General features: G+C 32.3%; 1 protein-coding gene across 1 annotated transcript; it reads right to left on the bottom strand.

The window, feature by feature from the left end:
* Positions 1-15,413: 15,413 nt before the first annotated feature.
* On the bottom strand, positions 15,414-19,299 carry LOC110641336 (beta-glucosidase 18-like). Its single transcript, XM_058145254.1, has 12 exons — positions 19,074-19,299; positions 18,516-18,585; positions 18,263-18,321; positions 17,641-17,716; positions 17,471-17,545; positions 17,297-17,384; positions 16,870-17,122; positions 16,628-16,743; positions 16,281-16,533; positions 16,068-16,170; positions 15,836-15,938; positions 15,414-15,747 (listed from the first exon to the last, which is right to left on the bottom strand). The coding sequence occupies exons 1-12, from the start codon at positions 19,194-19,196 to the stop codon at positions 15,534-15,536; spliced, it is 1,533 nt and encodes a 510-aa protein (XP_058001237.1). The 5' UTR covers positions 19,197-19,299; the 3' UTR covers positions 15,414-15,533.
* Between the last annotated feature and the right edge of the window lie 7,325 nt (positions 19,300-26,624).

The raw sequence follows: 26,624 nt of genomic DNA, 5'->3' as shown, positions 1-26,624 counted from the left end.
GTTCGACTAATTCGTGATCGACTTTTGACTGCTCAAAGTCGACAGAGAAGTTATGCTGATCCTAAGCGTAAAGATGTAGAATTTATGATTGGTGATCATGTATTTCTGAGAGTTTCCCCTATGAAAGGAATCATGAGGTTTGGGAAGAAAGGGAAGCTTAGCCCTCGTTTTGTTGGTCCATTTGAAATTTTGGAGAGAATTGGAGCAGTTGCTTACCGTTTAGCTCTTCCACCTGGTTTTGCACATGTACATCCAGTTTTCCATATTTCTATGCTTAGGAAGTATGTACCAGATCCATCTCATGTTTTACAACCTCAAACCATGCAATTTAGGGATGATATGTCATATGAGGAGCAACCAGTAAAGATTTTAGATCGACAAATTAGGAAACTCCGATCTAAGGAAGTGGCTTTGATCAGAGTCTTGTGGCATAATCACTCAAGTAGTGAGGCCACATGGGAGGCAAAATCTGAAATGCGAGCCAAATATCCTCACTTATTTGATTCTTCAGGTTAGAACTTTGTCTATTCAAATTCGGGGACCGAATTTTTTTTAAGGGGGGAAGTATGTGAAAACCCATATACAATTATTATTTATTATTATTTTATTTTAATTAGCTAACAATAATTTAATATATTTATAAAATATATATATTTTATTAGATGGTCTGCTTATTTATTTTTAGATATATAAATATATTATTTTTGAAATTAAATATATATACATAATCTGAACAACCCAGTTCAATAATAACTCTTATCCCATTCTACACCTAATAGCACTCTCGAAATATATATATACCCTAATCATCTCTTCTGCTAAACTTTGCTCTCAAAACCTGTTTGTCACCTCCTTTTTCTATCAAATACTCTCAACAGAGAATCCCTAAATTTTTACTTCTCTATTCATCACATTCGATTCTGTTTTCAAGGTAAAAATTCTCATTCTTTATTCAATAATGGGTGAATTTGATTTTATTTTCTTTCATTAATTTGTTACAACTACCCTAGAAATTTATTTTTTTTTCTTTGATCATTAGTGTTGAATTGGTTGATCATAATTGCTATTGGACAATAATTAATTATTATATATATATATATATATATATATATATATATATATATATATATATATATATATATATATAAAGCCCTACGTCCCTCCCACCATTGCGTCCAGCTCACATGTGTATATATATATATATATATATATAAACTTTCATCCCCTGTTCATCCACTATCGTCCCCTGTTCGTCCACCGTCGAATTCGTCCCACCCAACATATATATTTATATATATATATATAAGTTATTATATTTTATTATTATTTGATATTTTTCTTTAATATTTTGGGTGTGTAGGAGATTTGAATATTCAATCAGTCAGTTGAAATTGTCTCTCTTCTATTGAAATAACTATTGTCTTGGAGGTTCCAGGTGAGTGGTAATTATAGTACATGGTACCATTTTTGTCCCTTTTAAAATTTCTTAGCATTAAGTTTGTTATTAAATGAAATTTTAAATCAATATTTTAACAATGATTTTATATATGATTTTCTAGAGTTTTATATTATTATTGAATTTTATTTCGTTTTAATTAAACAATTGATTTTGTCAACTATCTCTGCATTAGACCCATTAGGATTTCGGGAACAGGCTTTTAATGTATTTATATTGATTGATATTTGACTATAAAATTTACTGATGTGTTACTGAATTGATTTCAGATTGATTTGATTTTATTGATTTGATTTGAGATTGATTTGATTTTATTGAATTGATTTGAGAGTGATTTGATTTTATTGACTCTCTGAAACTATTAAAATACACTATTGGAATTGCACTATCAGTTATTATGTAACACCCTAGGCAAATCCCACATCGACAAAACACGGGAGAGATGCTGGGTTTAAAAGTTGGTGGTTCGTAACCCCTATTGACACGTGTTAAAACCGTGAGGGCTTCGGCCCAGAGCGGACAATATCACTAGTGGGCCGGGCCATTATATTTGTGGTATCAGAGCCGCTCCGCGTGCAACCTTGAACGATGGTGGGGCAAACCTCAGCGAGGACGCTGAGTCCCATAAGGGGGGTGGATTGTAACACCCTAGGCAAATCCCACATCGACAAAACACGGGAGAGATGCTAGGTTTATAAGTTGGTGGTTCGTAACCCCTATTGACGCGTGTTAAAACCGTGAGGGCTTCGGCCCAGAGCGGACAATATCACTAGTGGGCCGGGCCATTATATTTGGATACCAAATTGTAACAGCCCGATCCTTCTCCAGTTAGTATTGTCCGCTTTGGCCCCGAGCGGACAATATCACTAGTGGGCCGGGCCATTATATTTTTGGTATCAGAGCTGGACTCCCTCTAGTACGGTGTGTGGTGCGAGGACGCACCAGGCGGAAGCTGGTGGGCTTATCACGACCAGGATGGGGTTGGGGCGTGCTTGTTCAACCACTACGACCGGGTGGAAACTTCGTGTCCACATCGGAAGCGGGAAGAAAAGATTTGGGCCATATATGTGGAGCCTTCCTCACAGTCGCGCTTTTGGGAATGAAACCTCCCAAGGGACAAATCCGTGAGGCCCATGGGCCAAAGCGGACAATACTAACTGGAGAAGGATCGGGCTGTTACATATTAGTTGCTATCTGAAAATTTTTATTAATTTTGATTGATTTGCACAAATTGATTTTCTGTTTTGAATTGGTACCTGTGCCCAGTATCTGTTTCTGTTATCTGGCCTCGCCGTGTGGACTATCACGGTATTAGGTTGCATTGTCGAGTCATGCATCATTGCAGTTTATGGTTTGCATTAGTATCATATGCATTGATATCTGTGAAGGAGGAGGAAGGTATCTGATATCTGGTAGCGCGCTTACCATCTGGCCTTTGGTGATGTGGGGTATCATCACCCTGGTGCACTGTACCACAAAATTTTTATTGAATGAATTTCTTTTATATTTTTATTTTTATGAAGTTATTTTATTAATGATTTTGATAGCATGAGCATGATTTTATTGAATAGAAAATTTATTGTGAAATAAATCAAGCGTCTGCCTGTTCCTATTCCGTTGTGTACTATAATTATCATTTACTGAGCATTTAGCTCAAACCACGTTTTCTCTGTCTGTTATCTGTTTCAGATCAATAGAATTCTGCAGCTGATCCAAATATTCAGTCCATTTTCTGGAAAAGGACAACTTTGATTTGTTCTCATGGTATGCCCTAATTCATGTTTTCTCGAGCTAATAATTAATTTAGTTTATTGAACAGTTTAAGTTTTTATTTGAAATCTGTAGAAACTCCGCAGTTTACTTATGGGATATTTATGATGTTTATTCAGCATTTTATTTATTTGGATTTTGTCTACTTTTGGGATTAGTAAGTGACAATATATTTATTCAAGATACTCTGATAAGGCTTGCATGATTTAAGAATACTTAAATTATGCGCTGGTCACGGTTCAGAATTTTGGGTCGTGACACTAAATCTAACATTTTTTTTTATAGTATGCATTATAAAATTATTATTTAGTTATTAAATTATTAGACTAATCAATATAGAACGCATTTTTATTCTATCTATTATTTTATTTTATTAATTTTATCATTAAATAAAACATTATAATTATTTATTAATAATTATTTACAAAATAAGATTTATTTTGTTAAAATTAAAATAATCACAGATGACAAGTTGGTTAAATTTTTGCTTTAAAAAAAGTAGTTAAATTTTAATATTTTTCGGAGAAAACAAAAAAACGTGCTAATTGACAAAAAAATTTCTTTGAATTAAGATGTATGTATCACTATCTTATGATAATTTTTTTAATTAAATTAAATTAAATAGTATAATCTTTGGAGGAATTATTAAGGAAAATCTGGGAACTTGGACTATCTATATGATTACATCATAAAGATTACTATGACTATATATATGATTACATCATAAAGATTAGTACGATTATTCTGCCGTCACTGGTTATCAATATTGAACAAGTGGTCTAAGAAATTGACCCTTTGCCTGGAATATTTTCTTTGACGTCCATTCTCTACAAACAAGTCTTCTTTTCTCTCTCTCTCTCTCTCTCTCTCTCTCTCTCTCTCTCTGTTTCTTTTAATTAAGTCTTTTTTTTTCCCCAAAATATAAAGAACTGATGGCTGAAAAATAAATGAAGCTTTGACATGAAATTGACATCAATGCCAACCCAGCTATTGTCTTCTAATGGCCAACAGCCAAATAAATAACAAGTTGCTGTGTGCATTAATCGCTTAATAAAAAATAATTAAAAAGAAGTAATACCCCCAAAACTGAAAGAATAATTAAAAAGAAGAAATGGCCACACTAATAAAATTACATGGTTCAATTATGACGGCCTAAGGGATATGGTCTCACTTTGTTTAACTTTCAAACTAAGTGGATCAAGAAATTCCCTCGCATTCGAGTCTTAATTTGTGTTGGACTATGTCTTAGACATGATGATTTTTTTTTTTCAAAATATATTATCCTTTTATTTTTATATATTCAAAGAACTTTAAAATAAAGTGATGTCAATTAGATTTAACTCAGATTATTAAGTTTGTCTTAGAAGAAACTAATTGTAAAAAATAAAGAAAATCGTAATTTATCATGTTTTTCTTATTATAGTCTTGTGCATTATAATATTATTTACCTAACAAACTAATGAAGAATGTATTGATACACATATTTTATATGGGCATTTTAGAGTCATTTTGCATTAATTTTGCTCTTTTATTTTAGAGTTTTATAGCAATTTAGTTTTTAATTTAGTTAAATTATAATTTTAGTTTTTTATAATTGATTTTTGAAATTTTTATGTTTTAATAGGTTTTAAGGTGATTTGAAGATAAAAGATGCAAATGGTAATAATTTATTGTTGTTGGGCGTCTTAGAGTGTTGAAAAAATTGAAAAAATTTTGCTTGAAGAATAGCCGAAATTTTACTGAGCTTCAACATTGGGCAGTGTTATTTCTGAAGCAGGCAGGGAATTTAAGAGAAATCATAATTTTAAGACGAAGTGACATGAGGCATGATACTTCGTTAGTCGCAGTAAAGAGAAGAGTTAAGGGAGGAAGCGATTTTCAAACGAAGTCACATGCCCCATGTTACTTCACCTGTTTTTTTTACACGAGGCATGTTGAAATCCAACACGGGGCATGTTGAAATCCAACACTGGGTTGTATTGCGTGGCAAATTTTTATGCTGATTATGATTATTTTTTACATTTCATCACTTTTGTACCTTTTGTCCTTATCCTCTTTTAGCTTATTTTAGGCAGATCATTAGAGACATATAAATAGATCATTTTCTCCTTTTAGCCAAAAGAAAGATCAAGCCATGCAAAAACTTAAAAAAGAGAATAAGGAGGAAGGAAGAGAAAAAGACCATGAGAAAGAGAGGAAGAAGAAACGCCATTTTCTGGTGGGATCTGTTACAAGTAACGTCCAGCTTCAGATATTCTGGGATTCGGGGCTTTCTTTACATGGATTTTTCTACTCTTAGCTCCATTTTATGTTTCTTTCATTTATTATATCATTTTCCATTGTAAATATTATTATGAGTGAGTAGATTTTCTAAGATTTCTGATGCGGACTACCGCAAGTGCATGGGTTATTCATGTAGTATAAAAAAAATATCATTCTCACGAAGAGTTGTATTTTCAATTGAATTTTTAATGTAAAATGAACTATATTAAAATTATAATTTAATCAAACAAATAAAAGAAATTTGGTAATTTGAATTATAGGGTATGAAAATACAAGACTCCATTCAAACAATGACTAATTTAATAATTGGCTAAATAAAGAAATTGAAAAATTAAAAATAAAAATTGGTGAAATGAAATAAATTAAGCACTTAAAAGTAAAATAATAAGCAACAATTGTAAAAAGACGATTCTGGAGTTAATGATTCATATTCAAGTCAATTTGAAATTTTCCCTACCTAACCCAATCTATGAATTATGTGTTAAAGGAGATCAATTCTAAAATCCTTTGAAATCTCTATCGAGTGAAAGAAAGTGTGCCTTGATTAATTATATCCTATTTTCGCAGAGTTTAAAATTATCCAAGATCCATTAAAATCTTTAATCAATCTATAAAACCCTCTTAATCCTTAGTCTATTTTTATATGTAAGTTAATTAAGTTCAATTTCTTGATTATCTATCGCTTGGCTCTCTCCTTTCGGTCCTTCAACTAAGGATTAAGAACATAACTTAATAGGGCCTTACATTAAGCATGTCAACAAGCTCACAAGAAATGGATTAAACTTCAAAAATTTCATTAAATTGGGACTAGCCCAGTTCAAATCCATAAAATGACTCAAATATTACATCCCTAACTCCATAATTAAAGAAAACTACTCACAATCCATGTTCATTATAAGAGATTTTGTGTAGAAGAAGAAATAAAACATAAAAAGTAAACTTAAAAATAGAAAACCCGATGTTTGGTGTGAAGAATCTGGTGAACAAGAGCCAAAATTCCGGCTAGTGTGTGAAAAATGGCATTCTTCCACTTTTTGTCTCTCTCCTTTTCTTCAATTGTTTCTCTTCTTGTTCTTCTCTTTGTAAAAAGTGATGTAAGAAGGCTTAAATACCTCCTGACAAAAACCCTAGGATGGCCTAAAAATGGTTTAAGTTGAGGTCACTACAAGTGTGAAAAGATTTGCTTCTTCAGCTAACTAATGAGGAAGTGCATAGCTTGAATAGTACTTGTACAACATCTTGCATAGCCATGTAGGTCCCTATGCACATTTTGGCAAGCTCTAGAGTTTTTTTAGTAGTGCTTGCAGGCAGTGCATAAGCTATCGAGACTGTATGCAGTTTCGATAGATCTCCATTTGTCTCCTGTGGCAGTGCATAAGCAGATGCACAGGCTGTGCGACATCTTTTGCAACTTTCGATAGGTTTTAGCTGTTTCTGAGCTTTCATATTAAAAAGGTGCACAGCCTGTGCACTATCTTGTGCAACTTTTGCAGGTTTGCAATTTCTCTATTTTTCTAGATGCTGATTGCACAGGCTGTGACCATCTTATGCAACTTTCGGCAACTTACAAAATTTCTTCTAATTTCTGGACACAAGTTGCATAGGCTATGCAATATATTGCGCAGATTTCTGCAACCTTTGAAATTTTCAATTTTTAAGCTTCATTTTTGGCACTTTTAGAATTGGAATTTACTCTTTACTTGCATAATTATTGTTTAGTCCCTCAAAAATACCATTTTATCTACAAATGAAAAATAAAATTACAAATTAACCCAAAATTAACAAGTATAAAGGATTAATTAAATAACTAATGAAATTAACTAAAATTAACTAATAAAAGAATAAAATAACTATAAAATCTAACCTAAATGTGTAATGGCTCGGCCCACTAGTGATATTGTCCACTCTGGGCCGAAGCCCTCACGGTTTTAAAACGCGTCACTAGGAGTTATGAACCGCCAACTTATAAACCCAACATCTCTCCCGTGTTTTGCCGATGTGGGATTTGCTTAGGGTGTTACAATCCACCCCCTTATGGGACTTAGCGTCCTCGCTGAGGTTTGCCCCACCATCGCCCAAGGTTGCACGCGGAGTGGCTCTGATACCACAAATGTAATGGCTCGGCCCACTGGTGATATTGTCCTCTTTGGGCCGAAGCCCTCACGGTTTTAAAACGCGTCACTAGGAGTTACGAACCGCCAACTTATAAACCCAGCATCTCTCCCGTGTTTTGCCGATGTGGGATTTGCCTAGGGTGTTACAAAATGACTATATGAAATGCATATGTCAAATATTGCCAAACTCAAATCTTTGCTTGTCCTCAAGCAAACTTTGAAATACAATGCAACTTTAGGATGCCTTGTCCAAAGAATCATGAAAATCACCTATTAGAGCAATCTAACTCACCTCTAGTCATACCAACAATCCATATACCCATCCTTCAAGATGCAAAGACTTTAATGCTTATTCAAGCTTTCACCGCTTAGCCTCAAGTCAATTAATCATCTAAAAATCTCAAACCAACTAATGAAAAAAAGAAAGTCATGCTAAAAAAGAACTCCAAAATAATTAATAGCCAACGTGCCTCTATATAGAATGATGGAACTTGATGAATGGATGAATAAATTCTCAATCCCATAAGCACACTTTCTATCCCTATCTCCACTAATGTAGCAAGTACAATTACGAGATCAAAGGACTTTTAAGGATATAATGGGGCTATAAGGCTCAAAATGAGGCTAACAAGAAAAGGGTAAAAATGATTCAAAACATTAGAATATTTTCAATCTTGAAATCATAAGGTACACTTCTTTTTTTTTTCTTTTTTTTTTCATATTTAACTTTTTTTTAAAGAGGAGAGAAAAACACAATGAGAATTTTCAAGTGCTAGCATATTTTACAAAGTGCATAGAATGAAGGGACTACTTTAATATTTTTATATTTTTATTTTGTATCTTCTTTTTATGACTGTCTCTAAAAATATCACCCCCAAACTCATTTTCTTTAATACTTGGGTAGATTTCCTCCAATTTGAATAATAACAATGAAAAGCCCATGGATACTAGAACTTTTATAGAAGATAGGCATCTCTTCTCTATTTTATTTTTGTCTTTTCTCTCTTTTCCTTCTTTTTTTTTTTTTGGATAGTGTACTAAATATTATGCATAATTATTCTCATGAAAAGGTTGGTAGTATTTGGTTCATTGGCTAGGTAGCAATAAGGGTTTTCAAGAAAATTTAGATGTAATGTAGGCTCAAAGGAATTTGCAAAGGTTAATTTTATTGAAGAGAAAAGGCCAAAGATTTAAAATGAGAAGGTTTAAGTCAAATAATGCTTAATCATCTCTTTGTTTAAGTACAAACTAATATTTCGCCTTGAACGGTTTAGAAAGTTTGTTCTAGGATTGGTGAGACATCACTTGACTACCTTTTGTCATAGCTCTCTCTAAACACTCCAATCTCTAAATAACTAATTGGGTGGCTCTTTGGCTAAGAAGATATAGGCAAAGGTAAATATTTCAAAACTTTGCATCTCTTCGAAACTTTCAATCCTCAATCCCAACTAGAGGTAGGCTAAATCACTATACTAAGCAACTCTCATTACTCAAAGGACTTGGCAAAAATTTTATTTCATGAATGCATGATTTGTAAAAATGAGCAATGCATTAACTAAATATAAGAAATCTATACACAAATTTTCTATATGGTTGCTATATGAAGTATGGTATATATGTATGTGCATGTAAAATATTTACAATATGAATATATGATGTATGTATTGTATGAAATGAAATACACTTAGACTGAAATGCTAATTTTTTAAAAATCTTATATACAAACCCAAACTCAAAGCAAACATTGTCCTCAATGTTAAAATAAATGCTAAGATGGGATAGAATGCAAGGAGTTGGTGCATGAAAGTGCAACAAATTTGTGAAATATAAGTAGGTACTAAAATAAATAATTCCAGAAAATGATCCGAAAAAGCTTACTTATAATTGCAAGAATTGAAAATGTATCGTATAAATGGAATGGAAAATTATAAAGGTTTACCTTGAATGAAGAATGGAGAATTTGGAGTAAATAAAATCTAAAAATATCCCTCAACACTATTAAAGAGAACAAATATCATAGAAAAAGTGGTGCTACGCAGGTTAGATTGCATACACTGTGCAGGAGTTACTGTAACAGAATTTACTCTGTGAATAATATTTTCTGCAGAATTAGTCCTGCAATAGTAAAACTACATAAGCTGCGCACTAGGCTGTGCAGTTTTCAGCAGAATGAACAAAAAGGCATAAACAGTGCTGCAAACTTAAAAATGCATTCCAAAATAGCTACTAGTGCCAAAATCTCAATTGAAATGAAAAATATAAGTTGCTTGAACTTTATTAAAACCAAAATTAAGACTAAACATGAAAAAATACACTATTTGTGCAAAGTAAAAGCACCAAATTCTACTGTGTATGTGAACAATATAATTTCTATAGATTTACTCTGTAAATAGTAAATTTTGCAGAATTCTCAGCTTTTTTATGAAGCAAACATCAATAACACATTAAAAATCATCTAAAAAAAATGTCAGCATACTCTCATTGAAAATATACACTGCAAAACATAAAAAATAAAAATTCTCCAAATAAGAATTTGCTATAAGACATATCCATCTCCAAAAGCCAAATTCAAGCCCAACACATCAAAATCAAAATTCACACGCTAACTTAATTCTCAATTCCACAATTAATCAAGCATTTAATTCTTTAACCCAAGCACTCCCTCTCACATGAAAAGTTAACATCAAGGAAATAAATTTATTACATCACCTCAACCACTTATCAAAATGAAAAGCAAAAGATGAACTTCTTTAAATGTTGTCTTGATGTAGAATATAAGCTCTTGACAATAACTCTCCTTCTTGCCAATTTGACAAAATATGCTCAATCTACAATTTTGTATTTTCCATCTTATAAGCATTTGTGCAAGATCAAATGAGATAATTATCAAAAATTGAATATAGGGGTGATTAAAAACAAAGCAAATAAAATAAAATTAATCAAAACAAAACAAAAGAACTTAGGGTGTCTCCCAAGAGTGCTAAGTTAAGGTCATTAGCTTGACCCTTGTCATGTTTCATGGTGACTGAAATTGGAATTTTTGCCTTTAGTCCCATAAGCTGCTTCAATCAAAATATACTTCATCTTCTTTCCATCACATGAGAAGATCTCTGTTGCTTTGTTTAAAAATCCAACCATTTCTTTCAAGAACATAACTTAAAGGGCTCCTACATTAGGCATGTCAATAAACTCATAAGAAATGGATTAAACTTCATAAATTTCTTTAAATTGGGACTAACTCAGTTCAATTTCATAAAATAACTCAAATATTACATCCCAATCTCAAAAAAAAAAAAAAACACTACTCACTATGCATGTTTATTAGAAGAGATTTTGTGTAGAAGAAGAAATAAAATATGAAAAGTAAACTTGAAACTGAAAAATCCGATGTTTAGCATAAAGAATATGGTGAAGAAGAGCAAAAGTCCCAGCTGGTGCATGAAAAATTGTGTTCTTCCTCTTTTTGTTTCTCTCCTTTTCTTTAATTCTTTCTCTTCTTGTTCTTCTCTTTGCAAAAAGTGATGTAAGGAGGTTTAAATACCTCTTGACAAAAACCCTAAGATAGCTTAAAAATGGTTTGAGATGAAGTCACTGCACGTGTGAGAAGATTTACTTCTTCAGCTAATTAATGAGGAAGTGCATAGCTTGAACAATGCCTGCACAACATCTTGTGCAGAGTCAAATCTAGAAAGGATGAGTGAAAACGGGTTTGCATAGCCATGTAGTCCCTGTGCATATTTTGGCAAGCTATAGAGGTTTTTCATGATATTGCACAGGCAGGTGCATAGGCTGTGCAGGAGACTGTGCAGGCTTCGGTGGATCTCCATTTGTCTTTCGTGATAGTGCACAAGCAGATGCACAGGCTATGCGACATCCGGTTCAACTTTTGACAAGTTTTAGCTATTTTTTGAGCTCTCACATAGGCAGGTGCACAACTTGTACAACTTTCGACAGGTTTGCAATTTCTCTCTTTTTGTGGATGCGGATTGCACAGGCTGTATACCATCATGTGCAACTATAGGCAACTTACAAAATTTCTGCTAATTTCTGCATACAAGTTGCACAGACTGTGTAGTATGTTGTGCAAATTTCAATAGCCTTTAAAATTTTCAAATTTTAGGCTTTATTTTTAGCACTTTTGGACTTAGAATTTACTCTTTACTTGCACAATTACCTTTTTGATCTCTCAAAAACATCATTTAATCTACAAAAAAAAAAAAAAAATACAAATTAACCCAAAATTAACAAGTATGAATGATTAATTAAATAACTAATGAAATTAACTAGAATTAACTAATAAAAGAATAAAATAACTATAAAATCTAACCTAAATGACTACATGAAATGCATATGTCAATTTCAGAGTTGGGTTGTAATGTTTTAAATTAATCTATATATTTGGATGAATTTTATTCAGATTTATAACATTTACGAGTTTTGATTCATTCATTGTGTACTTTATTGGCTTGCCTAGTGTTGGATCCAATTGGGTATAGTTTTTAATCTTTGGTTGAAGGAAGGTGAAAATCATTTATAGATAATCATGGTTTTGAACTTGATTATCTAGTGTTAGAGATGAACGAGGGATTGAGAGGATTTATTGGTTGATTAAAGTTCCTAATAAGTTTTGGGTAAATCAAATATTGTATAAGAGTAAGGTTTAGTTTTCTTAAAACACTCTTTGGTTTGCTCGAGAAAGAAATCAAAGGAGATTATAATTAGCTACCTTCAAACCATGAATTTTTTTAAAAATTGAATGAACCTAACCAAATCTCATTTGGTTTAAAGTATGAACCCTAACTCTGGAATCACTTTTACTATTAATTGACCTCTGCTCGTATGTACCCATTGCTAGTTTAGTAAAATTTTACTTAGTTTAAGAATTTATTTATATTAACCATGGCTTATTTTCTTTACTTTCTATTTAAATTATTGTATTTAGTTAATTAGTTCTTCTATAAATCTTCATTAATCTAAATAATCAAAACAACAATAATTTAGTACCTAAATATAATTCCTCGTGAGAATGATACTCTTTAATTATTTTATTTTTTATTCATTTTATTTACAAATTGTTAATTTTATCATTACATCATTTAATAGTATTTAATTACTTATAAAATAAATTTATTTTAATAAAAATAAAATAATCACAAATTGTCTCAATAGGATAAATGATAAGTTAGTTACTTTTTTGCTTTAAAAAAAGTTAGTTACATATTAATATTTTTTAGAGAAAATAGACAGCTCGAGCTAATTGACAAACATATTTCTCTGAAATAAGATACATGTATATACCATCTTGATTATAATAATTTTGCAATTAAATTAAATTAAATTAAATAATCTTGGAGAATTAATGTAAGGAAGATGTAGGAAATTGGACTATATGTATATATATGAATAGATAAAAAAGATTACTATGATTCTGTCGTCTGGGGATCAATAAAACCAACGTTATTTATTTTTACCATTAAGAGAATAAAATAGAGAAACTCTCGTGCATGGCCGTATTTTCGTTTTTTTTAAGCTAAGAATTCAGTGGGAAGGAAATATGGATGTTATTTTTGTGGCTTTGAATTTTGGGATATGTTTTTTCATAGATCCGAATTATGACCTGACCTAAAAGTTTCGTGTTGCGACTCGATTGGGATAAAAAATGAGATCTTTGCGACTCCATTGGGATAAAAAAATTAGATCTGTGATGATAGCAAATAGCACAGACCGACAGGCCCGGGCCTGAAGCCCACTATTGATCCCCTTGGGGGTGCGGGCAATGCCCCCGCGGTATGAACCAGTATAAATATTTTAATATTCTACCTTTTACCATAGAGTTGTGAGATATTCGGGTAAAATACTAGGGTTAAAGTTTGAGAGTTTTGATTGATTGTATTTTACTCGTTTTATCACAGTGAAACTTTTTCTCTTGTATTGCCCGTGGACGTAGACCTTATGGTTGAACCACATTAAATCCTTTGTTATTCTTCTTCTCTTTTCAATACTGTGTGATTGTGCGATTTGTGTGTGTGCCTTAGATTTGCGTGCTTGTCATAACAATGGAGTTTGACATGATATAGTTAATGAGTTTGACAAACCACCAGCTCATAACATTCAGTCTGATATTTTTTTCTTTTATTATCATTAATCATTAAAAAAAATACCAATATGAGGCTCTCAAATTTTATTCATATTTATCTAATAATATAGAAAATTATAATTGAAATATTAACTGAGCATACTACAAAAAAAAATTGTAAATTACATGCTAATTAATTAACTGATGCAGAATGAACACCATTTCCGAGTTTCTCACTTTCTGCTCAATATGCCAAACACCAGATATACTCTTCTTGACTCTGATGTCAAATAGGACTAAGTCGAAAGGTAATTTATGAATCTTTTTGCAGCTAGAAGTGGTGCAGGATCGCATTAAGCCATTTGTGAATGGATTATTTGCAGATTTATATTATTACCTATGGCTGTTTACGTTGTTGTGAAAACCATTCTCTGATTATTATGTGGCATTGAGTAGGGTGGCAGCTCAGGTATCCGAAAGCATCGGTAGCTGATGCTTAGCCAAGAAAGTGCAAGAAAGTTACTGGTTAATGCAAAGTCGTTTTAGGCAATGCAGGTACTGAAATGTGTAACAATGATGATTATACAACAGATTTTTAGTTGGCGGTATAATCGATTGTCATATTTTGCAATTGTTGAATATATAATTACGTTTCCTTCATGATTTGTATTGGATTTTTAGGGCGTTACAATGCGACTAGTGGAGGTCAAGAAAACTTTACCCAATGGATTTTACAACTGGAGATCAATGAATGAAAGGGACTATGTTTCCATCACGTATCACAAACACTGCATTGTCAAATGCAGCTACTTTAGGCCACATAGCAGAAAATGCCTGGGCATAGCATTATGACAAGAGGGGAGCATACACAATTGAATCAGCCTATTCCCTTTTATGATTAAAAAAGAAGGTGAAGCCAATAACTTGAACCCATGTCCTTTTAAGACAGCACATGATAAATTTTGGAAATCAATTTGGAGACCAAAGGCGCAGCCAAAGATTAAAACTTAGCTTCAAAGAATCTGCTTCCAACAAAGAATAACAATTAATCACATCAGAAGATGGATTGGATTCAAGAGCTCCAGCCTGCTACAGGATGCATGTCCTCCAGCACAGGCAGAGCCCTACCAGCAATTAAAGAAATAGTAAGTGGCAACCTCCTCCTCAAGGATCACTCAAATTCAATTCTGATACTGCATCAAATCATAAGTCACAATCAGTATGCTATGTTGCACTCTGCAGAATCACAGAAGTGAAATTATACAATGCAAGACAGCAAGCAGTAATAGCACTTCTCCCCTGGTAGGAGAAACACTAGCCCTGCTAGAATCCATTAGCCTTGCTCAAGATATGGGACTACAGAAACTTATCCTAAACTTTGTGCGAATCTCTCGCGAGGAAACATGATGTCTATTGGGAAATTGACGCCTTGGTGAAACACATTCATAGACAGATTGAGTTATTCCAGGCCTGTGTCTTCAGCTTGCTCAAAAGAACTGCAAATACGATTGCAGATTGTATAGCATTTTTAGGCATTTCTTGTAACATTCCAGTTATAATCCTCTGTTGTTGAGAAAACTTTTGATTTTGGATTCACTTGGGAATGTAATATTATGACGATTTGTTCAAAAAACAAAAATCATTTGATTGCAAATGCGCAGAATAAACAACTTAAATAAATACAAATATTTATATATGAACACTGTTCTAGATTGCAAATGCAAAATGTAATATTATTATTCTTTATTCAAAAATATTTTTCGGATTGCAAATGCTACAGTGTAAACAACTTAAAATAAATATAAATATTTCTACATGTGAACACAGTTCTAGATTACAAATGCGCAATGTTCTGTTGCCATTCTTGGGGATGATGAAGAGCTTCATTTTTCAGGAAATGCTGGAACCATTTGGCTGATCTTTTTGGTGTTCTCTGCATTGTTGTGCGGTCTACATGAACCAACCCAAAGCTTATGGTATATCCATATGTCCATTCAAAGTTATCTATCAGAGACCAATGGAAGTAGCCCCTCACATCTGCTCCATTCCTGTGATCATTATTAACCTTTATAAGATCACCAAGTCACCTTAAAAAAGAAAGGAGAAATATTGATAGGCAAGGATAGATGAATCTACCTCATTGCAGAAACTAGAGAAGTGAGGTAACCCTCCATGTATTCCTCCCTGTTCGTGTCATTGAGCATATCTTCAATGTTTCTACCGCTAGGTTGTGCATATCCTACAATTAGCATGTATATGTTATCATTAGACTGAATTTCAAATATCTGTTTGATAGTTGCAAGATTACACAAATTTAAGTCAGCAGAAGATAACAAAATGGTAATTGCAATTTAATTTTCTGATATACCGTTTTCTGTGATGAACATGGGCGTGTTGTTGTATCTATCTTTGAAATACGTGATTGTCTTCTCCATGCTATTTGGAACAACATAGAACGTAGGCATTGCTGTCTGTAAAGACCCAAAAAGAAAACGAAAAATGAAGAAGCAATGTTAAGTACTGTTTTTAATTATCATCTGCTTTAATTGCTATTTAGATAGTTAGCTTCTGCATATCTTACCGGCTCTCCTATAAGAACTCCATCTTTTGTTCCAGTTCCATAAGTAAAGGTGTCTTTGAGTAAATCATCATGATAATTGCATGGTGAAAGCAGACAATCCTTTGCATAGAGAGTGCTATAATGGTTGATTCCAATGAAATCCAATTTGTTTGCCAGTTTCCTCTTGTCCTCCATCGAAAATGCTGGTAGCCTTAGACCTACAATTTGTCGCATCTCTGGTGGGTACTCTCCATACATAATGGGATCCATAAACCTATACACCAAAAAAATTGCATTAATAGGCTCATCTAAGACCAAGCGACATCTTTATATGATAAACCTTGAATTACGAGTAATTAATTACTTACCAAGCAGCAATGAAACCTAGAGCTCGTTGAGCAGCCACACGATCAACTGGAATGTCTCTTAGTGGCTCATACCAGTAGATATGTAACACAATGCCAATCTTCCCTCCTTGTTTTTCCTATTTCACGTAATAAATATTAAGCAAACATGACAAGGGAAAGAATTAACTCTTTGTTGGTTATTTGATGATATGCTATTGTATATAATTGTTGGTTATTTGATGATATGCTATTGTGTATAATACCTGATACTTTTTTCTGTAAATTTCAGTAGCTGTGGCATGAGCTAGTATCATATTATGAGCAGCGATGTAAGGTTCTAATTCAGAGTCTCCGGCTTTGCACTTGCCTACAGGGTAAGAGCATCGGTTTGGAGGCCATATTCCACTGTAGTACCCATATTGGGCCACCATATTAGCTTCATTGAGTGTAATCCAATGTTTCACTCTGTCTCCAAATGCCTTGAAGCAGATATCTGCGAAGTACCCGAAATCATCCCTGTAACAAGAATAAGATGGTAGAGTAGATGTTAATTTTTCTTTTTAATAGTGGTAGCAACTTACATTCTTTAACTAAAATTACAAATATGATATTTACTATGCAACAAGATCCATATTTATAACTCTCGCCTTATGAATGAGGACTCGCTATATAATAAGGTAAAGAACTTACTGCATTTGAGGACTTAGCCAAGCGCCATATCGATCTTCTAGTTCTTGAGGAACATCAAAATGGTGCAATGTAACAAATGGTTCTATTCCTGCATAATTAAGGAGTCATAATATTAGAAAAAAATAATAATAACCTAGGTGCCAAAGTATTATAACGTGATTCAATGTATTTTACCTTTAAGCAAGAGAGCATTAATAAGCTTATTGTAAAATGCAATACCCTCCGAATTGATCTCTCCAAATCTACCCTCTGTGATTAAAATTAAAATTAATTAAAATATGAAAAATTGAATTAAAAAGAAAACTTATATATAATGCAAAGAAAAAAAATTGTATAAAACATACTTGGAAGGATTCTGACCCATGAAATCGAGAATCTGTACGAATTTACTCCAAGAGAATGCATCAACTCTACGTCATCCTATCACAGAGCAACATAATGTATAATATTTTGAATATTTTATTGTAAGTATATCATAAAGTTGAGTAAATGTTTGGCTGTAAAGTGGGAAAAAATCTCTTGTTATTTTTCCCATTTAAAATCAGTTTGATTTGGACTGTTTTTCATTAGTAAATAAGTGAGCTGAAAAATAGACTTTTTTTTTTTTAATTTCAACAAATTTATTTTAAAAAGCCTTAATTTTTAAAAACACAAATTCACATGTTTTATTATTTTATAAAAATTATAACTTTTATTGCTTAATTATTTAATAATTTTATCCCCCAACTATGAACAGAATCAAAGTTATTTAATTTAGCTCTGTTACTGTGATTGACAGGAACTTTAAGAGCTCCAAATAGTGGAAGAATATCAAATTTCAAGGTTGCTTATGGCTTGATTAATTAATCATCTGTCAACACTGATGGGTTATGGAAAAAAAAAAAAAAAAAAACAATTATGGGTTCCCACAAATTCTTTAACATATTATATTGTTAGTCGTCTAAATTCAAGGAAATGATCAATTACCAAAAATTGATGATAGTGATCATCAGCTGTATTCCCATTGCTTCCATCCTTAATTTCTCCTGATAAAAACAGCAGTCACATTTATCCTCAATTAGTTAATTACCTTACATGGAAAGAAATTAATTAATCTAAATTAAGCATAAACGCAAATGAAAATTTGAGCAACAGCGAACTAGATAAAGTTCATTATATGTCATGAAATTTCTTAGCCTCCAGTCATAAATAAATAAATAAGAAGAATTAATATTTGTACCAGGAGATAAGTGGGTGAATACATCCCAATTGCTGAGGCCTTTGTTGGCTTCCAAGTATGCTCCTTCAATCTGCATGAATAAACAGATAAATTAATAATTATTTGTTATATTAGCTGACGCACATCAAACAGAACTCTTTTTTCAATCATAGGATCTAAATTGCAAGTGAAGGTGACGAGCAAGTCCTCAATGTGAAGGCTGCATCAGCATTATATAGGTATATGTCGTTCAGAAGTAACAAGAATGGCTAGATATACACATATGATCAAAAGAAAAGAGGCAAACAGATGAGAGACAAAAGTGATGAATATATAGAATAAAAAGATAGAAAATACACCATTTAAATATGCATCAATTGATAAGAAGCTGAAAACTTAATTATTATTTTTACATAAAATTCCATTTCAGAACAGTTGCATAGGTGTAAAATATAGACCAAACGCAAATTGTGCTGCCGTTTTGTAAGGTTGTAATATATATATATATATATATATATATATATATATATATATATATATATATATATATAAAAGAGAAGCATACATATACATAGCTACCTGATAAGAAGAAGTAGCAGTCCCAAAGAAAAAAGAAGAAGGGAATTGGCTACGGTTCAAACATGAACACCCACTTATCATCAATGATAGGAAGAGAACTAAAACTGAACACACTTTCTTCATCCTCCTCCTTATGATTCACCACTGATATTCTTTTTAAGTTTTCTTGTTCTGCACAGCTAATAACTAACACAGAGGTTTGGGTTGTGTTATCGCTGGGATCGATCTTCCCTTTATATAGAGAACTGGGTGGCATTTTTGTAAATTTTTGGTTACTGGTTGTTGGATCTTGCACATTAATTTTTGGTCAAATATAATACATATGTATATTTCTTAACAATGAGGAATATATATTTCTTTTGTGGTTTACTTTTATGATTTAAAATTTCATCAATAAAATATAGAGAAAATTTTCCTGTCAACAAAAATTCTTCTACATTAAATGGAAACGTGCATGCTGAATAGTCATATGAGACAGGACAATTTCCAGGAAGCATCGATCATGCATGCATGGGACGCCTAAACTGGAACTGCAGTTTCTGAGCAATTAAGCAATGAGCTGAAACTAGCGAACTTTATATAATTATTGATAAATCAATTTTAAGAAAAGAATTCAAATAAATTCTCACACAGCTACATTTGAAAAGAAATCAACTTTATTTAATGAATTAATACAATTCTTTTCATTTAGAATTTTGAAAATACAAAGAACAAGAAATATTAATGGGTCTACATTAATGTCTTATTTTTATATAAAAAAAATAATTTTAATTTATTGAAATCAAAATCAATTGGGCTGCACCAGTTTAACAGTCTTCCTCCAGAATATTGTTGTATGGTCTGATTTTGCATAACATATGTGGGGTTGCGTACCCTGTCAACAAAAAATTATTCTACATTAAATGGAAACATGCATGCTGAATAGTCATATGAGACAGGACAATTTCCAGGAAGCATCGATCATGCATGCATGGGACGCCTAAACTGGAACTGAAGTTTCTGAGCAATTAAGCAATGAGCTGAAACTAGTCAACTTGATATAATTATTTTGATAAATCAATTTTAAGAAAAGAATTCAAATAAATTCTTGCTTTGAAAAAAATTCGACTTTATTGTCTATGATAATAAATTATATACTTGATTTGTAAAAATATATAAGCTCCTATCTCTCCTGTGATTTTTTGTAATGCTTAAAATTTTAATTATTTCTTTCTTTGAGCGAGGGATTAGGGGAGCGGTGACTTTAACTTAATTTTGCGGATGAGTAGTATATATTTAACCACTAGACTAAGTCAAATTATTCTAATGCTTTGATTTTATTAATGAATTTATGTTTTTTCAAAAAGAAAGTAATTTATTAGATTTTTTCTTATTATAGTATAATCACTACAACAAAAACAATTATTAAAATTAGTAGTAAAATTTTTGCAACGATATTAATTTTACTACTATAAAACTAACATATCAGTAACATGAAAAATTATTGCTGATGATACGTAAAAAGAATATAACAACAATCGTTGTTATCATTGATAAATTTTTTACAGTAACAACTATTGCTGCTCGTAATTATTTTTTTTAGTGACCATAATTTTGTTATAAAATATGTATGACCACAATTTTATACCAATAACTTGCAGCAATTCATATATCATTGTCAAAACTTACTGCAACAAATTTTGTAATTTTGGCGGTAAAATATTTTTGCTACTAAATCTAACATTTTTTTTATAGTATGCATTATAAAATTATTATTTAGTTATTAAATTATTAGACTAATCAATATAGAACGCATTTTTATTCTATCTATTATTTTATTTTATTAATTTTATAATTAAATAAAACATTATAATTATTTATTAATAATTATTTACAAAATAAGATTTATTTTATTAAAATTAAAATAATCACAGATGACAAGTTGGTTAAATTTTTGCTTTAAAAAAGGTAGTTAAATTTTAATATTTTTCGGAGAAAACGAAAAAACGTGCTAATTGACAAAAAAATTTCTTTGAATTAAGATGTATGTATCAGTATCTTATGATAATTTTTTTAATTAAATTAAATTAAATAGTATAATCTTTGGAGGAATTATTAAGGAAAATCTGGGAACTTGGACTGTATATATGATTACATCATAAAGATTAGTACGATTATTCTGCCGTCACTGGTTATCAATATTGAACAAGTGGTCTAAGAAATTGACCCTTTGCCTGGAATATTTTCTTTGACGTCCATTCTCTACAAACAAGTCATCTTTTCTCTCTCTCTCTCTCTCTCTCTTTTTCTTTTAATTAAGTCTTTTTTTTCCCCCAAAATATAAAGAACTGATGGCTGAAAAATAAATGAAGCTTTGACATGAAATTGACATCAATGCCAACCCAGCTATTGTCTTCTAATGGCCAACAGCCAAATAAATAACTAGTTGCTGTGTGCATTAATCGCTTAATAAAAAATAATTAAAAAGAAGTAATACCCCCAAAACTGAAAGAATAATTAAAAAGAAGAAATGGCCACACTAATAAAATTACATGGTTCAATTATGATGGCCTAAGGGATATGGTCTCACTTTGTTTAACTTTCAAACTAAGTGGATCAAGAAATTCCCTCGCATTCGAGTCTTAATTTGTGTTGGGCTATGTCTTAGACATGATGATTTTTTTTTTCAAAATATATTATTCTTTTATTTTTATATATTCAAAGAACTTTAAAATAAAGTGATGTCAATTAGCTTTAACTTAGATTATTAAGTTTGTCTCAGAAGAAACTAATTGTAAAAAATAAAGAAAATCGTAATTTATCAAGTTTTTCTTATTATAGTCTTGTGCATTATAATTTTATTTACCTAACAAACTAATGAAGAATGTATTGATACACATATTTTATATGGGCATTTTAGAGTCATTTTGCATTAATTTTGCTCTTTTATTTTAGAGTTTTATAGCAATTTAGTTTTTAATTTAGTTAAATTATAATTTTAGTTTTTATAATTGATTTTTGAAATTTTTATGTTTTTAATAGGTTTTAAGGTGATTTGAAGATAAAAAGATGCAAATGGTAATAATTTATTGTTGTTTGGAGGCTTAGAGTGGTGAAAAAATTGAAAAAATTTTGCTTGAAGAATAGCTGAAATTTTACTGAGCTTCAACATTGGGCAGTGTTATTTCTGAAGCAGGCAGGGAATTTAAGAGAAATCGTAATTTTCAGACGAAGTGACATGAGGCATGATACTTCGTCAGTCGCAGTAAAGAGAAAAGTTAAGGGAGGAAGCGATTTTCAAACGAAGTCACATGCCCCATGTTACTTCACCTGTTCTTTTTACACGAGGCATGTTGAAATCCGACACGGGGCATGTTGAAATCCAACACTGGGTTGTATTGTGTGGCAAATTTTTATGCTGATTATGATTATTTTTTACAGCTCATTTCTTATGTACCTTTTGTCCTTATTCCCTTTTAGCTTATTTTAGGCAGATCATTAGAGACATATAAATAGATCATTTTCTCCTTTTAACCAAAAGAAAGATCAAGCCATGCAAAAACTTAAAAAAGAGAATAAGGAGGAAGGAAGAGAAAAAGACCATGAGAAAGAGAGGAAGAAGAAACGCCATTTTCTGTTGGGAACTGTTACAAGTAATGTCCAGCTTCAGATATTCTGGGATTCGGGGCTTTCTTTACATGGATTTTTCTACTCTTAGCTCCATTTTATGTTTCTTTCATTTGTTATATCATTTTCCATTGTAAATATTATTATGAGTGAGTAGATTTTCTAAGATTTCTGATGCGAACTACCGCAAGTGCATGGGTTATTCATGTAGTATAAAAAAGATATCATTCTCACGAAGAGTTGTATTTTCAATTGAATTTTTAATGTAAAATGAACTATATTAAAATTATAATTTAATCAAACAAATAAAAGAAATTTGTTAATTTGAATTATAGGGTATGAAAATATAAGACTCCATTCAAACAATGACTAATTTAATAATTGGCTAAATAAAGAAATTGAAAAATTAATAATAAAAATTGGTGAAATGAGATAAATTAAGCACTTAAAAGTAAAATAATAAGCAGCAATTGTAAAAAGACGATTCTGGAGTTAATGATTCATATTCAAGTCAATTTGAAATTTTCCCTACCTAACCCAATCTATGAATTATGTGTTAAAGGAGATCAATTCTAAAATCCTTTGAAATCTCTTTCGAAAAATCCAAGAGATTAATTATATCCTATTTTTCGCGGAGTTTAAAATTATCCAAGACCCATAAAAATCTTTAATCAATCTATAAAACCCTCTTAATCCTTAGTCTATTTTTATATGTAAGTTAATTAAGTTCAATTTCTTGATTATTTATCGCTTGGCTGTCTCCTTTTGGTCCTTGAACTAAGGATTAAGAACATAACTTAATAGGGCCTTACATTAAGCATGTCAACAAGCTCACAAGAAATGGATTAAACTTCATAAATTTCATTAAATTGGGACTAACCCAGTTCAAATCCATAAAATAACTCAAATATTACATCCCTAACTCCATAATTAAAGAAAACTACTCACAATCCATGTTCATTATAAGAGATTTTGTGTAGAAGAAGAAACAAAACATAAAAAGTAAACTTAAAAATAGAAAACTCGATGTTTGGTGTGAAGAATCTGGTGAACAAGAGCCAAAATTTCGACTAGTGTGAAAAACGGCATTCTTCCACTTTTTGTCTCTCTCCTTTTCTTCAATTATTTCTCTTCTTGTTCTTCTCTTTGTAAAAAGTGATGTAAGAAGGCTTAAATACCTCCTGACAAAAACCCTAGGATGGCCTAAAAATGGTTTAAGGTGAGGTCACTACAAGTGTGAGAAGATTTGTTTCTTCAGCTAACTAATGAGGAAGTGCATAGCTTGAATAGTACTTGTACAACATCTTGTGCAGAGTCAAGTCTGGAGAGGATGAGTGAAAACAAGTTTGCATAGCCATGTATGTCATGACCCAGGGATGGGGTTGGGACATGCTTGTTCAACCAGCTACGCACTGGGGTGGAAACTTCGTGTCCCACATCGGAAACGGGAAGAAAAGATTTGGGCCATATATGTGGGAGTCTTCCTCACAGTCGTCGCGCTTTTGGGAATGAAACCTCCTAAGGACAACTGTGAGGCCCCATGGCCCAAGCGGCAAATACATCAAGGGACAAATCAAGAGGCCCCATGCCCAAGCGGACAATACTAAGCTGGAGAAGGATCGGTACATTACAATTTGGTATCAGAGATGGACTCCCTCTAGTGGTGGTGTGTGGTGCGAGGGCGCACGAGGTGTGTGGGCTTGGGCTTGTCATGACCCAGGATGGGGTTGGGACATGCTTGTTCAACCAGCTACGCCTTTGGGGTGAAACCGTGTTCCACATCGGAAAGGAAAAAAAAAAGATTTGGGCCATATATGTGGGAGTCTTCCTCACACAGTCGCGCTTTTGGGAATGAAACCTCCTAAGGACAAACTGCGAGGCCATGCCAAAGCAAGGGACAAAATCGTGAGGCCCCCATGCCCAAGGACAATACTAACTGGAGAAGGATCGGGCTGTTACAATGTAGGTCCCTATGCACATTTTGGCAAGCTCTAGAGTTTTTTCGTGGTATTGCACAGGCAGGTGCATAAGCTGTGTAGAGGCTGTACAGGTTTCGATAGATCTCCATTTGTCTCCTATGGCAGTGCATAAGCAGATGCACAGGCTGTGCGACATCTTGTGCAACTTTTGATAGGTTTTAGCTGTTTTATGAGCTTTCAAATTAAGAAGGTGCACAGCCTGTGCACTATCTTGTGCAACTTTTGCAAGTTTGCAATTTCTCTATTTTTCTAGATGTTGATTGCACAGGCTGTGACCATATTATGCGACTTTCGGCAACTTACAAAATTTCTTCTAATTTCTGGACACAAGTTGCATAGGCTATGCAATATATTGTGCAGATTTCGGCAACCTTTGAAATTTTCAATTTTTAAGCTTCATTTTTGGCACTTTTAGATTTGGAATTTACTCTTTACTTGCATAATTATTGTTTAGTCCCTCAGAAATACCATTTTATCTACAAATGAAAAATAAAATTACAAATTAACCCAAAATTAACAAGTATAAAGGATTAATTAAATAACTAATGAAATTAACTAATAAAAGAATAAAATAACTATAAAATCTAACCTAAATGTGTAATGGCCCGGCCCACTAGTGATATTGTCCGCTCTGTGCCGAAGCCCTCACGGTTTTAAAATGCGTCACTAAGAGTTACGAACCGCCAACTTATAAACCCAACATCTCTCCCGTGTTTTGCCGATGTGGGATTTGCCTAGGGTGTTACAATCCACCCCCCTTATGGGACTCAGCATCCTCGCTGAGGTTTGCCCCACCATCGCCCAAGGTTGCACGCAGAGTGGCTCTGATACCACAAATATAATGGCCCGGCCCACTGGTGATATTGTCCTCTCTGGGCCGAAGCCCTCACAGTTTTAAAACGCGTCACTAGGAGTTACGAACCGCCAACTTATAAACCCAGCACCTCTCCCGTGTTTTGCCGATGTGGGATTTGCCTAGGGTGTTACAAAATGACTATATGAAATGCATATGTCAAATATTTCCAAACTCAAATCTTTGCTTGTCCTCAAGCAAACTTTGAAATACAATGCAACTTTAGGATGCCTTGTCCAAAGAATCATGAAAATCACCTATTAGAGCAATCTAACTCACCTCTAGTCATACCAACAATCCATATACCCATCCTTCAAGATGCAAAGACTTTAATGCTTACTCAAGCTTTCACCGCTTAGCCTCAAGTCAATTAATCATCTAAGAATCTCAAACCAACTAATAAAAAAAAGAAAGTCATGCTAAAAAAGAACTCCAAAATAATTAATAGCCAAAGTGCCTCTATATAGAATGATGGAACTTGATGAATGGATGAATAAATTCTCAATCCCATAAGCACACTTTCTATCCCTATCTCCACTAATGTAGCAAGCACAATTATGAGATCAAAGGACTTTTAGGGATATAATGGGGCTATAAGGCTCAAAATGAGGCTAACAAGAAAAAAGGGTAAAAAGGATTTAAAACATTAGAATATTTTCAATCTTGAAAACATAAGGTACACTTCTTTTTTTTTTCTTTTTTTTCATATTTAACTTTTTTTTAAAGAGGAGAGAAAAACACAATGAGAATTTTCAAGTGCTAGCATATTTTACAAAGTGCATAGAATGAAGGGACTACTTTAATACTTTAATATTTTTATTTTGTATCTTCTTTTTATGACTGTCTCTAAAAATATCACCCCCAAACTCATTTTCGTTAATACTTGGGTAGATTTCCTCCAATTTGAATAATAACAATGAAAAGCCCATGGATACTAGCACTTTTATAGAAGATAGGCATCTCTTCTCTATTTTATTTTTGTCTTTTCTCTCTTTTTCTTCTTTTTTTTTTTTTTGGATAGTGTACTAAATATTATGCATAATTATTCTCATGAAATGGTTGGTAGTATTTGGTTCATTGGCTAGGTAGCAATAAGGGTTTTCAAGAAAATTT

This window comes from Hevea brasiliensis, chromosome 4 (assembly GCF_030052815.1).
Source record: "Hevea brasiliensis isolate MT/VB/25A 57/8 chromosome 4, ASM3005281v1, whole genome shotgun sequence".
In the NCBI taxonomy this organism is placed as follows: Eukaryota; Viridiplantae; Streptophyta; class Magnoliopsida; order Malpighiales; family Euphorbiaceae; genus Hevea; species Hevea brasiliensis.
Note: the sequence above shows the minus strand (reverse complement) of the source record. Positions and strands in the feature narration are given on the sequence as shown.

Excerpts from the sequence above, each read along its gene's own strand:
- LOC110641336 (XM_058145254.1), bottom strand. The coding sequence starts at position 19,196 with ATGAAGAAAGTGTGTTCAGTTTTAGTTCTCTTCCTATCATTGATGATA. Across the intron at positions 17,717-18,262 it reads ATCACTATCATCAATTTTTG|GATGACGTAGAGTTGATGCA; the intron begins GTAATTGATCAT and ends GCTCTGTGATAG. Across the intron at positions 17,546-17,640 it reads ATGGGTCAGAATCCTTCCAA|AGGGTAGATTTGGAGAGATC; the intron begins GTATGTTTTATA and ends TTTTAATCACAG.